The sequence below is a fragment of the Oryzias latipes genome, chromosome 2 (assembly GCF_053564925.1).
Source record: "Oryzias latipes strain Hd-rR chromosome 2, Olatipes_Hd-rR_3.1".
Taxonomy (NCBI): domain Eukaryota; kingdom Metazoa; phylum Chordata; class Actinopteri; order Beloniformes; family Adrianichthyidae; genus Oryzias; species Oryzias latipes.
The window spans coordinates 41,254,399-41,268,564 of record NC_136238.1 but is presented as its reverse complement, the minus strand read 5'-3'; the positions used below and the strand labels follow the sequence as shown (position 1 = coordinate 41,268,564).

The 14,166-nt window shown below is 37.8% G+C and overlaps 1 protein-coding gene across 3 annotated transcripts in view; it reads left to right on the top strand.

The window, feature by feature from the left end:
- Nucleotides 1-12,002, top strand: part of LOC101170570 (inactive dipeptidyl peptidase 10) — an 82,463-nt gene extending 70,461 nt beyond the window's left edge. For all 3 annotated transcript variants that reach the window (XM_023963965.2, XM_078939461.1, XM_023963967.2), the window contains exons 20-27: nucleotides 1,751-1,879; nucleotides 1,967-2,032; nucleotides 2,863-2,917; nucleotides 3,320-3,419; nucleotides 3,784-3,842; nucleotides 6,442-6,514; nucleotides 6,629-6,702; nucleotides 8,923-12,002. In XM_023963965.2, coding sequence (XP_023819733.1) covers nucleotides 1,751-1,879; nucleotides 1,967-2,032; nucleotides 2,863-2,917; nucleotides 3,320-3,419; nucleotides 3,784-3,842; nucleotides 6,442-6,514; nucleotides 6,629-6,702; nucleotides 8,923-9,051 — 685 coding nt within the window. In that variant the 3' untranslated portion in view covers nucleotides 9,052-12,002. The remainder of the gene's footprint in view (nucleotides 1-1,750; nucleotides 1,880-1,966; nucleotides 2,033-2,862; nucleotides 2,918-3,319; nucleotides 3,420-3,783; nucleotides 3,843-6,441; nucleotides 6,515-6,628; nucleotides 6,703-8,922) is intronic.
- Nucleotides 12,003-14,166: the final 2,164 nt, after the last annotated feature.

The window sequence follows — 14,166 nt, the reverse complement described above, 5'->3', positions numbered from 1 at the left end:
GACAGCTGACTGCGAGGAGCTTCAACCCTCGCTGTAGCTGCAGGCTGTTGAATTTATTTTCACACAACGGCCAGAAAATGGAAATGCATTCATATCCGCGTCAAGCAAACACATCAGCGCTCCAGGTCTCCATTTATGCTTTGCGGTGTAAACCTTGATTAAACATTTAAAAAGTGTATTTTTAACTCACCTTTACTTCTGCAGCTGCAGGAGCTGCCACTCTTTTGAAGATTAAAGGGAATTTTGTAACAGAGTAGTGGTAAATATACCCAGGAAACTAAAGCTAGTTAGGAAGCAGCATTTCAAAATAAAGTTTGGCATGGTCTTGCCTCAACAGTGCATCAATAATTTCACCAAAAACAGTTAAAAAGTCACATTATAATTCACTGTGCCATCCGAAATAAAAATAATAATCCATAGCAACCATTCACATAGTTTCATATTGTCAGATAATCGAAATGTGCAGCAATTCTTATGTTTCAATCCCAAACTAAAATTTGGATGTTTCCATAGCAACCAGTTTTTACTAGCCCTGCCTAAAGTTTTAGTGCTAAAACATCCGTTGACACAATAATCCATAGCAACCATTCACATAATTTTTAATTGTCAGCTACTTAACATGTGCAGCAATTTCCATGTTTCTATCCTAAATTAAAATTTTGATGTTTCCATAGCAACCAGTTTTTTAATGGCCTGTCTAGAGTTTTAGTGCTAAGGCATCAATTGACACATTGATGCTTTTATCAAAATAAAGGCTGTAAGCCATTATGGTGTGTGCTAACCCGTTAAGTTATGCGCGATATAAACAAGGACATCTTTAAAATCAAAGCAATTGTGTTGATTGAAGCATAACCGTCTGTAGGTATTTAAGTGGTTTCTTTTGTTGTTGTTTTTTAGTTTTCATGTTGAACATTTTGATTTTAATATTTTTTTTAAGATATGGAACTTGTATGACTTATTTCTTCAATTAAATCAAACAAATTAAAACTAAGTGTTTATGGTTGCTGCGGCAACATTTTAGATTTTTTTAAATTGGGGGGAATTGGTTTATTTCAAGCAAGTTAAACGAAGCAAAAGAAAAGATCAAAAGAAATATTTATCTCTACATAGATATATCAAACTTGAGACAATTACCCATCAATTGATTTAAATATAAAGAAGTTACAGAAGATAAATAAAGTTACAAGTTTTTTTCCCTTGACATTTAAATGAATAAATAAAAAATGTTAAAATCTCAATAACATTTACTGTCAGAAATGTTTTCTTCAATCTTTTACTTTTTTTCGTTTTTAGATTTTTCAGAAAGGAGCTACAATATCGTACTCTAAGAAGAAGAAACATTTTTAGAGAATTGTTTTTTTTTTTGTCCATTTGGTCACCTGATGCTGAATTGCGTATGATTTCAACATAAAACATCTAAAACTTTAAAGACGAGGTTAAAAAAAGATATAATACAAAAATAATAATAATGACTGAAATCCTCCATTGACAAACAGCAGCTTTTTGTTTTTTTAGCAAAGGCAAACAGCACGTTTAGTTATTGGTTTTTCAAAATAAAATAGGAAGTATCCTGTCATGACTCAATTTCCTACACTCAAACTCAATTAGATTTAAAGGAAGAAGTCCATCGTTTACAAAGAAAAACAAAACAGTATTTTTTGAACTAAATTTTGGTTGCAGTACTGATTTTAAAAAATGAACAATTTTCAAATATACGTTGTTTGTGTCTCTAAAACTCCGTATCTGACAGTGGGAGCGCGCCCGGCCAACAAGCGGTGACGGACCAGTTCCACCTGGGCTGGGACTCGGTTCTGTCGGGATCAGAGCACGTCATCGTGGCGCGGCTGGACGGCAGAGGCACTGGGTTCGGAGGTCAAAGGTGAACAGCATCTCCTAGACTTTTATTTTTAGCTATTGTGCGGACGCCGGCATGGACTTTCTGTCTTTACGTTCTGTCTCCCGGCAGGCTCCTGCATCAGGTCTACCACCGGCTCGGTACGGTGGACACAGAAGACCAGCTCGCAGCTCTGGAGTACGTACAAATGCACAAACGCGCCGTTCCTATCGAAGATTTCCAAATTCCTGAATCTTATTGCTGAAGGAACAGCTTCCTTTATCAGCTTTATTGTTCCTATTTTTCAAATCCTCTGGATTAAAAAAACCTCAATTAATTGAATGGGCTGCCTTTAATCCACTCGTGTGTTTGTTTTATGGACTTTCAAGAGCCTCATGAATTACCAGGCTGTACATAAAAGCTATGAATCGTGTTTTAATAATGAATGAGCTCATTTTTTCAACTCAAAAGTTAATTAGCTTCGCACTAATTGCATTTTTCAAAGGGAATTCCCTTGTTCATTAGTTTCAATTGATCTGCATTCACTCGGAAAATTAACAATAATCTAACCCAACGCGGAACTCATATACGATCGTCTGATTAAACGAGTTTTAGAGTTTTTGGTCGGGTTGAACTTACTACTCCCTCTAAATCCTGCAGTTTTCTGCCGAAGTTTTAAAAAATGGGAGCATTTTTGAAGAAATTTTTTTTTGATCATTATTTCTTGCTGTCTTTTTTGTATGTGTCAATTACTATTATTATTATTTGCATTTCTTACAATGAAAATCATCTATTCTGTTATTTTTCAAGGGAAAATGTTAAAAACATTAGGAAGCCTTATGTCTGTCTGTCAAATGTAAAATGGGAGGAGTTTGGAAAATAAGCTTGAATCCAGTGTAAAAATATGGGAATTTTCCCTCAAAAAGAGGCCTCCTTCTCTAAAAAAAAAAAAGACGCTAGCAAGCATCAAGAACATTCAGTGGGATGAATCTGGTCCAAAGTTCTCTCCTACTCTGTGTTTCCTGTAGGTATCTGACGCAGCTGCCGTTCATTGATCGCAATCGCGTCGGAGTCTTCGGGGAGGTCAGTACGATCGCTTTTATGAACCCCTATGCTAGGTTCACACCGGCCCCCGCCGTGCACGGTCAAGCTAACCACTTTCAAGAAGTCTAGGCAAACCCGCGCATTTAGGGCTTCCACATTCAAAATTTGGAGCTACGCTAGTTTTTAAGTCCGTTTACAGGCGCTACGTACAAAATTGATCGCACGAACGTTAAACTCGTTAAACTTTGATCAATCCGCGTTTCAGATTTGTTAATGACGTGTGATTAGAATGAAAAATTCATCATTTAATAATTTAAGAACCTGCGTTCTTGAGCGTGACACATGCCCGGTGTGAACCTAGCATTAGCGTTCTCAGTTTTTTCTTCGTTCATAGCTTCACTTTGCTGTAACTTCTCAAAGTCAATCTGCTCGCATCCGCAGGGATATGGAGGTTTCCTGACTCTGATGATGCTCAAGTCGACGGACCAGTTGATCAAGTGCGCGGCGGTTCAGGCTCCCATCATTGACTGGAGTCTGTACGGTGAGTTTCAAGCCGTCCTCGCTGCGTTCTGCGGGGACACATTTATTACCTCTGCGCCGCCGCCGGTTGACCCCACACAATCTTTTTCATACGTCCTCTCAGTGAACGTCACTTCTTCTTTAGCTCCTCCTGTGGGAGTTGAGCCTTATTGAATTGAGATAAGAATCTCCTCTCAGGTCTGGAAGTTAAAAAATCATTTTAAAAAGTCTCCTATATAACTAAAGAGATGCTTTTTATAGTTTGACTGAAGCAGACTGAGACCTCAAACGGACCTTCAGAGGCAACATAAATGCCAAACCTTCATCCAGACATTATAAAAGTGCATTAACTTGTCGTTTATTTGCTTCTTTCCTTGTTTTTTTAGCCTCTGCTTTCTCGGAGAGATATCTGGGCTCGCCTTTAACCGAGGAGAACAGATACCAAGTGAGCTCTTTCTCATCTAATTTTTTGAAATTACAAAATGTTTGGAGGCCTGTTTGGAGTAAAACAACAAAATCAAATAGAATGAAAGTCCTTGCCGTCACCTTTTGACCCGCCCTCACAGGCTTAGCAGCTGCTGCACTCGCCCCACTGGCACGCCTAGTCAGAGCTACAAAAAAGATTTTTTCAAAAATGGCAACCATTATGTTGGTTCTTCTCCATAGCAACCATTTAGAAGCTTGGTCGTCTTGGCAGACGAACAGATCTATGTAATTTCTATCGTTATTGGCTAAAGTAAATTTTTGGATTTCCTTGGCAACGGACATTTTTGGGTCAACTACTCCTACATTCATAATATGTTCATATCATATGTCATATAGTATCATTCAGCTGGAGCTAATGACTGGTATACAATATTTTCACAAGATTCCGGTAAAAAATGAGCGAACAATGGGAGAATCCCATCTTTGTGTGAGGTTGCCACGGTAACGCCATTTATTTAAATCTTCTGAATCTCCCCCCGAAGAAGCTTCCCAATAATGCTCAATTAATTAGGAGGCCATGCCTGGAAAACCTTAGGAAGAGTTTAAATTTGTAGCGGTCGCTAACAAGGATTTTTTAAGTTAAGATGGGGGTTTCTTCTTGAGGTCAAAGGTCAACGATTTTTGGTTGTGGTTGTAGACTTGTGAAGATCCCTTGAACAATCTGCGGCAATAGATTTTGGTTTTAGCATAGTAATAAGCCAGACGTTTGTAACCTTAATTAAAGATTGCTCAATAAGACACTTTGATGGAAATCACACTGACAAGTCAGTTTTGCAAGTCCAAGCCATAACAAGTCTCAAGTCAAGATTCCAGTTTGAGTTAGAACTCTTGAGTCTTGACCCCAAAACATATATTTATAGTAAAAGTTTCAAAAATTCTTGGAAACTTTTAAGTTGCTTAAGTACGAGTCTCAAGTCGTTGGTCCTCGGGTGAAGTATCAACTCAGATCTGAGGTCTGTACGAAAAGTCTCCTTAAGAGAAATGTAATGACACACGTATTATGGAAATCTGCATTCCTGTCTCAAGTAAAACCCTAGGTTTGTGAGATTGTTGAGTCCTAAGACTCCCAATAAACAGAGTCTTGTAAGTAATATTTTTATGTCAAGTCTTAAACGACTTGTCAAGAAGTCTTAAGTCAAGTCTCAACATGTGTTCTAAAGCAAAGGTTTGTCAAGTCCCTGGTCTTTTAAGCACAAGTCTGAGGTTTTTGAACAATCAGCGCCAAGCATCAAGTCTCAATCTAGTCTTCCTAGGTTACAATACTTAATCTTTAACTATTATTTAAACAAATAAGCCAGTAAATTATCAGTTTGGTCGTCAAAAAGGCACAACCCTTAAACAAAAATGTGACCATTCGAGATGGAAGGAGTTTAAAGAGACCAGTGTTTTTTTTATCAAAAATGAAAGAGGTTCAATTTTTTTTCGCAAAGTCGTTCAATGAAAATAACATCTAGAAAAAAATGAATGTCTAGATCACATGTCAAACTCAAGGCCCGCGGGCCAAATGTGGCCCGCCATGTGATTTTCTGTGGCCCCCAAGAGCATAAAAGTTTTTAACTTCTTGATATAAAAAAAAAAATAGTGTATTTATTTATATCTAGGGGGAATCCGACTTATATAATATTGGATTGGGCAACTATAGATTAGGATTTAAACACGGTCCATATAACCCAACCCGAAATTTAAAAGGATTTATGCTAAAGTAACAAGCAAACATGAATTTTCTATGTAGCTGTAATTGTCACTTTAAAACGTTATAGTACATAAATAATGAGTTATTTAACATTAGCTAGTTACACTTATTTTTTCATTACATTTAGTTACATGTATAAGTTATATTTGGCCCTTTGAGGACAACCACCATGCTGATGTGGCCCTCAGTGAAAATGAGTTTGACAGCCCTGCTCTAGTGCTTGGGTTTGGCCACAGTGATGAGCACATTCACAGAAACTGGACCACCTGAAGAGGCAAAACGTCGCTCCAGGTGATCAAGCAAAAAGTGGCGAGGCGTCGCTCCTGGCAGAGCGAGAAAAAAAGCCATATTAAACGTTTGTCTTGGATGACTGACGGAGGTCGGGCGACTCTTTCCTGCGCCGGCCCCCGCTGGGAACGCGTGAATGATGGGAGTCAAAGATTGAGACGTCCTTTAATATTACAGCTCGCCATCTCCACTCCCCCGAGCAATAAATCATAAAGCAATCCGGCTTCTTGTTTCAGCCGGAATCGGAGAATCTGCCTGGCGAGGGAGGGAAGGTCCGCCTCTGGGCTCCAGGCCATTATCAGCTACATTTTCATTTGAAGTCAAACCTGGTCTCTGAAACTTCCTCGAGTCGATTTGACATTCACAGCTACCTTTAGCGTTTAAATATTTGCAGATTTGATTTGATTTTTCTCCGAGAACCTCAACTGGCCTCACGTGAACTCCTAGTTTCAAACGCTCTTGGAAATGCTTGATACATAAAACTGAACTAACTTTTTTCTGGCTGACTTTTTGCTAAATTAGCTTTCCTGATTAAAAAAAAGGAAAAAAGTTTGACTTTGCTCCCTTTTATGTCCAGGCTTCTAAAGTCCTGCCCAATCAGAGAGGCCTTCCAGGAGGAACTCTTTTTCTGGCTCACGGCACCGCTGATGGTACCGCCTTACCCCCCCCTTATGTGACACAACAGAACTCAGTAAACATTAAAACCGAAATTCAACATTTACTCTGAAAGCTTTATTTGTTTTTTTATGGCTCCTTTTCTGCAGCAAACGTTCACTTCCAGCACTCGGCGGAGCTCATCAAACACTTCATCAAGATCGGCGCCAACTACACCATGCAGGTAAAATGGATCCATTCAAGAACAGGTGTTGAAATATTTTATCAATTTGTTTCTGTTTTGTTTTTTTATATTAAGCTACGTACACACTATCGGCAACGCACGTTCAAGCGGCCACTTCCATAAAAATTCCATATAAACTTGTGTTCCGGGCTTAAAAAACTTTAGCGTCCATACGCAGCTACGTAAGACGTTACGACCGTGTTCGGACTCTACGTACAAACGAACTTTGACCAATCTGGGACTCTGATTTGGTGTGACGCAGTGACAATTCGCCAAACTCAGAGCGTAGCTGATTTATCTAGTGAACTCAGACGAGCCTGACGACGATAAAATTAAACCACGGACACTCTCCTGACATGACGGTAATCCGTTCGTTGCAAGGATGCTAGCAACGAACAGTTCACGATTTGCGCCAAAATTGCAAAATTTCCACATTTTGAACCAACCCTGACCCAACTGTAGGGGTGAGACATGCGCTAGTACACAGTAGAAAAAAAAAGTGGGAGTCTCTCCTTGCTTGTCCATTGTGAACATCATGGGCTCTTGAACACGCCTGGTGTGTACATAGCATAAAGGAAGGCGTTTGATCCTAACGACAGACTGAAGTAAAACTAAAGAGTACAATGATCCACACAGTTGTTCAGAAGAAATCGCACATATTTGAGGATATATTTTAAATACTAAGCTACCAGTGTTTCCAAACTATTTAGGGTATAAAAATGAGATGAGGTGTTGTTCCTGTAAACTTCAAGTCTCTGACTAGACCCAAAACGATCATCTGGAATGTACGATAGATTCCATAAGGTTTCCTTTGTATAGCATAAGAAGCCAAACAACCTCACAATCTCACCTCCAAACGTTTGGTTTATAGCAAATTAAAGGGACCCCAGTATGGAGCCTAGGGGTACACCTGTAATGAGTGGATGATGAAAAAACGCTTTTGACAACTGAAAAAAACAGGATTTAATAAAGAACTCTTTCTAAATCTTATTAAAATAAAGTTAATTTTAATTTTTTATTTTAACTGTCTCAAAAGAAGACTGACAGTTTGTTTTTTGGGCTTTGCTGGACTTGTATAAATATATGATTATCCTAGTGAAGAACTAGACGAAATACTGACGTTTTTGAAAATGTTCCACAAAAAGTATCGTAAAGCTTTTGATCAGCAGTTTCTAATTAACACTTTAACACTAGAGTTGTCGCCGGCGACAACTAAAAGCACAGGCTCTTTGACCTACCGTAACTCTCCGACTGTTTGAGAAATTAACACAATTCCGAAGGTGCTAACAGATCTAGTGTTTGCCTCCGAAACTGTTGCATATCGGCTTTAGCGCCGATGTGCAGCAAACTAATGTAAAGTGTTGCATAACACCACAAAGTTGCTTGATCCACTTCAAAATTGGTCGTCATCTGTTGATTGCATAAACACTACTGTAGCGTTGCACATCAGCGCAAAGCTGCTACTCTGCGTTTCAGAAATCTTTGGAATTATGTTAATTGCATAAATGGTTGGAGAGTTACGGTAGGCGAAAGAAGACGCTGTGGTGCTAAAGGGTTTACAATGAAGATGGTAATGTGGTTGTGGATTTAATTTGACTTAAATCTACTGGGCATGCTCAGTAGGTAAACCTATATACTTCGGTTGACATTTTACTAATAGAATCCAATAAATAAACGCGAAACTAAATCAGTTCAATCAAAATAAACCAATTTATTTCAATGGAAAAAACTATGCGTTTTTATCAAAACTATCCTGTTTGTTCTGTCTGAATAATTACGTTTTTAGAGTAAATTGAACAAAACTGAATATTTAATTGATGTCGGATTTATGTTAATTCAAGTTTTCCTCTCTACAGTTGCTTATTTTAGCTCTTATGTAGAATTTTTCATCAGCTACAGTAACGACATGCATTAAATGCTGGTGAAATGATCTAGTTAAATAAAAATAATCTGGATTGAAGTGGATTATACCAATACAGACAGATTGAAATGAATCGGACGATGAAACTGGGTGTATTTTATTTATTGGATTGAATCCAAATGCGAGGATGAATAAAACAAACCCAACTAGAACTGGTCTGAATTCAAACCATTGAAATAGACAGAAACGATAGAATTCTTCTTGGGTTTCTGCGATATTTTGTGCATTAAATATTTGGGATGACCTTGTTTGCGCTCGTCTCTCCCCTCTTTGCGTTTCTGCCGCACTTCTCGGGGAAGATCTTCCCGGACGAGGGCCACTTCCTGTCGACGCGCAGCCGGATCCAGCTGACTCACTCCCTTATCGGATATTTCCGAGGCTGTTTGCTCGACACGCCGCCGCCCCTCGACCAGCGGGACGACGACTGAGGAGGGCGGCGGGGGTTGTTGATGTTTCCGAGAAGGGGCGCGTGTTTATGTTTTCCACCTGTAGCACTCTGTTTAATGAAAAAACAAGAGTCTTTGTGACATTTCCAACCGGTTTCCATCACTTCAGCTGAAGGAAGCCCCCGCCGCTCCGAGCACATCTAATGTCCAGAGTCGGGAGGGAGGTTTCAGCTGCCATCAGCCCCCGACCGAGACGTTTGGCAGAAACATGAGATGCTTTGTTTTTGGGGAATGTGGGGCGTCTGATCTTCAAACATCAAGCATTTCCCATTCTGATCAGAGAAGGAAAACATCTCTTTGAACTCGACGTTTCTCCCTTCAAACACGTTTCTGTGAAAAAGTCTTGAGCTCCTTCTTCTTCTTTTCACACCTTTTATTTTGAAAGTCAATTTAGGACGAAGCGCATAAATAAGTGGACAAAACGGTTTTATGTAAAAAATAGAAGATCAAACTTATTTTGCTGGACTTATTTATTATTTTATACCACCTTTGCTATATAGTCATTTACAATTTAGAAAGGGGTTCAATTACTTATAACATATATTCAATTTTTAGGGGGGTTTATTTTATTAATAATTTCTAAATCCAAATTGCAAAGTTAGTATTATTTTTTGTTTCAAAATTCTTTTTTTATTATAAAATTGCACAGAAACTGTGAGAAGTAATGTTCATTTAATGTTGTGATTATTCTATTTTTAAGTCTTTGCACTCATTAGTTTAAAAAAGTACATTTAGCTCAATTGCTTTTTGTTGACACTGCTCCCTATTTTAAGTAGTAACACATTTAAAAAAAAAATGAATAAACAATCCATGGCTCATCAAAAATAAATATGGAAGTCTGTCAGCTTATTTTTAAATTTAATCTTTTGTATTTTTGCTAAGAAGTCATTTCAAATTTAGCAGAATTACTTTTCTACCAAAACACACTTTTTTAAAATTACAAATACTTTCTTGTGAAAAAATTGTTTATTTTACTCATAATTAAATTTTTTTTTGAAAAAACTGGTTTAAATTCACATGTAAACATAAAAAATAAATATTTTCTTTATTCCTATTTTACCCCTTTGAATATTTTTTAATTATTGAAAAAAAATGTCATTAAAAAATAGAAAACATTCATCTGATTCTACAGTTACCATTACAAAATATCTAATTGTTTTGGTTTTATTTTAATTTTGTACCAAAAGTTTGATCAAATATGTGTAAAATTGAAATTCTTTTTCAAAGTGTTGTAATCGTAATATTTTGACGTTTTTGTACAGGTCAGTTTAAGGAAAAAACTTTTTTTGATTAAAACTGTACATTTAGCGCAATGACTTTCTTTAAACTAATCGCAGACATCGCTCTTTTAAATTATTACAATTTTAAAGTTAATATTTTTGAGTTAAAAGTTGCAAAAGAAAAATTTCCCTTAAGCAAGAACGGCCTAAATTATAATATAAATAAATCTATATTTAAGGCGTTTTCGCTGTATTTTCATCTATTTAAAAAAGTTTTTCCTCATCTCTACTATTTGGTCTTTTCAAACTAAGTGAGGGTTCATTTATTTTATTGTATTTATAATTTAAAGGGGAAATCAAAGTAATTCCTCTGATTCTACATGTTTGCATTATAATTTTGCTTTGTTATATGCCTTATATATTTATTGTGTTGTTTTTTTAAAACATTTTTGACCAAATTTTAAAAAAAATTCATCTGATTCTAAAGTCGACATAAAATGTTTATTACAACTACGCCACGAAAAAAACGGCTTTGCGCCGAAATACAACACTTTATATTATTGTAATGCTTGTGCAATTAAGACATGTACACAAAACGTATGTATTTTTATTTGTTTTCAAATTATTTTATTTATTTAAATTATTTTATCATTTGTAACTTTTTTTAAATGGCCCTGATTCTACTGAAGAAATTAAAATATTAATTAATTTTAAAACTTTGGATAAAGCACAGAAACATGGAGAGGAGATAAAAACTTTTTCACAGTGTTGTAATCATTTGATATTAAGGCACAAGCTTGTGTTCCGTCAAGCCATTACTCATTAAAAATTTACTTTTTTCTCATCGTTTTCTTTTAGCGTAAATCCGACTCGGCTCTATATTTCAAATCGTCCAAGATTTATGAATTTCCTATTTTCAGCTGTGAAAAAACTGTTGCTAACGTGTTCTGTATTTCTTTCATGAAGCTCTGAACAGAACCGTGGAAAACACGTTTTCCTGCCTTTGGTGTGTAAATATTATGACGAGAAATGAAACTTTGTCTGTTTGTTGGTGTGAAGCTCCAGGTAAACAACAGTTTTCCTTTGGAGTCAATATCACAATCCTGAGGCAAACTCCTCCCGTCTGGACGCCACTGTTTGAATTTGAAGAACAGAAAAAAAAGGAGGGGTTCGACTTGAGTCACCAACATGTACGCCTTGATGTGTATGGAGACTTTTTGGGGTGAAATGTCCTCTTTTCTGTGTTTTTTCGTTGGTCAAACGGTGTATTTCCCGTGTTTAGATGACAATCGGACATTAGCTCAGTTTCAGTCGCACTGAAAATGAGCCGATTAGCAGCAGAGGTTGTGCATTTCCACATATTCACAACAACAAAAACAAGCTCCCAGGATGCATTGTAAAAGGCATCAAAAGTCGTTCATCAAGCTGTCAAAGTGGAGGTGCGTCAGCTACAGGTACGTGGTGATAATCCCCTCAACGGAGAGGCAGGCTGTTGTCATGGTGACTGCTTCAGCCTCTCTCATTACTCTCTTGAAAATGAAACATGGAGCAGCCGCTGATGCAACAGCCTAAAAACCATGGGAACCACCCCCTCCCTGCTCTGCTTTGTACAGTCCCATCGAGGGCATGTGTACGTGCTGTGGAGAAACGTGACGGATGACCTCCATGTGTTTTCTTGCTGTTTTCATATTAAAGATGGATGAAGGAGACCAATGAAGGCTGAGAGGTACTTTATTTGAATGGTAGCTGCCTCTGTCATTCCCCTCCTGTCCACCAGGTGTCACTGATTCCGTCAAAATGCTGATTCCACACACAAATGGGTGTGATGGTTGTATGCTTAGAATAAAAAGCACCTTCTATCTGCTTTGATTGAAATAAAAAAAAACTGATCACGTTTAGCCCCTTAACACCCGTTCTTTCAATTATCATAAATGTTCCACCATTTAGGCAATTAGCGAAATTCCAGTCAAGTCGGATGCGGTGAAAATCTGCCTTTTGCGGATATGCAACACTTCACGATGGTAAACAGTTTATGCAGTTAACACATTTTTAACGTATTCTGAAGCAGAGATAAGCGATGTACAAGTAAAAAATTTTCAGCAGAGAAAAGCTGCTTTGAGCAGATATGCAACTTTTGACGGTAGTGATGTCTTTAGAAAATTAACATAATTCTAACTGATTACGACTATGACACGGAAAACCGGCTTTACGCCGATATACATTACTTTACATAATTGTAATGTCCGTACAATTAATGAAATTCTAACGTAGCACAAGCGCCGAATTAGGCAAGGGTGTACCTTAAGAACCCGTCCTTCAAATAAACATGCTAGCTACGAGAAAATCTTTTAAATATATATAATATACATATCAGAGTATTGCTTACGCAGCCCTCAAGTTTAAGGACTGCATTCTGTGCATAAACAGTCCATATTGTTGAGACTGGGGCAAATACATTGGATATATTCGTAACAGTTGAGTGTATCCGCTAACTTTACAAATGGCAGACATTTTGGTACATCAATTCCAAATGTGGTGCTTGGACCACAAAATACACAATTTGCCTGAAATATGTTGCTAAGCTGCTACAAGCTAAGTCACAATTTGTTGGAATTTCACGAACTGCGTAAACGGCCGAACAGTTGCCATAATTCAAAGAGCAATTTACGTTGATTGCGTGAACAAGTAGGCTTGCTAATTAGCGCAAGGCAACTGTTCTTTGCTCCGGAATCTCTTGGAATTGCGTAAAGGCTCAAAGAGTTGCAGTAATTCTAAGATCGATAACACTTTAGTTCAAGATATGGTTTCAAAGGGTTTATCCGTAAAAGTCTGAGACAACAGTTACAGATGTAATGAGACTGATCAGTTCAATCTGGTGGCCGAAATTAAACCGTTTCGATAACGAATAAAAATATAAAATAAAGAAACCATTGCATTAGCATTGTTCACATCTATGTGGTGTAGGCCTGATTTTTATATAAAATATCAAACCAGAAAGTGGTCGTTTACAAACCTTGACATAAAATCTTATTCCATCATTTCCTGTTGCTGCTTTGTATGAAAAAGTGACAGCCGAGTGAGAAATCCTCCAGCTCGCTGGTAATTATTTCGGCTCAGAACCCCTGAAAATGAAGATTTCAGCGTAAACCCGTAATGGAGCCAGTTTGACTCCTTCTTTCCCTCCAACGGTGCATCCATCTGTTGCACAAAGAGGCTGAAATTGTAAAAACTGCTGGAGCTCCCTCAACCGCGACCTTTCTAAATCCCCCGTTCACACTGAACTGAGCCTTAATTACATGACTGCAATTACCGAGGCAGTATCAAGAACTCAGGAGCCGAATAGAAATATGGGCTTGGATTGTGAAGCAGAAACTGCTAAAGGTCAACATTCAAATTTACAGATTCATCAAAAGAAATTAATCTGTGATTTTACCCAAAAGTGGAAATGTTTTCTTCATTTGTTTATCCTGGTTTTAGTTAGAAATCCTTTTTTTCCCCAGATTCCTTTCATGTTTTGTGCATCATATAATGACATTCTTGATGATCTATCAGACACAATGTGTAGCATCTTGTAGTTTTTGAGTGCCACTTGTTTTTGTTGCTTACACCACAGTGCCACCTAGTGGTGAGCTCCCCACATCTCATCCAGAAAGCAGCAGGATTGTGAGGTTAACCGTGAGGACCTTAACCCTTGTGCTATCCTATGGGGTCCAGATGACCCCCCCCCCCCCCCCCCCCCCTTCCATTGACGTGTTCTCCCTACCATGACAAAGGTGGATAAAGGTGGAAAGATTTCATGTAATCCATGGACACCAGTGAAGATCACAAACCATTGAAGAAAAAAGGTTCAGTGCACTGTCTAGTGGGTCTGGATGAC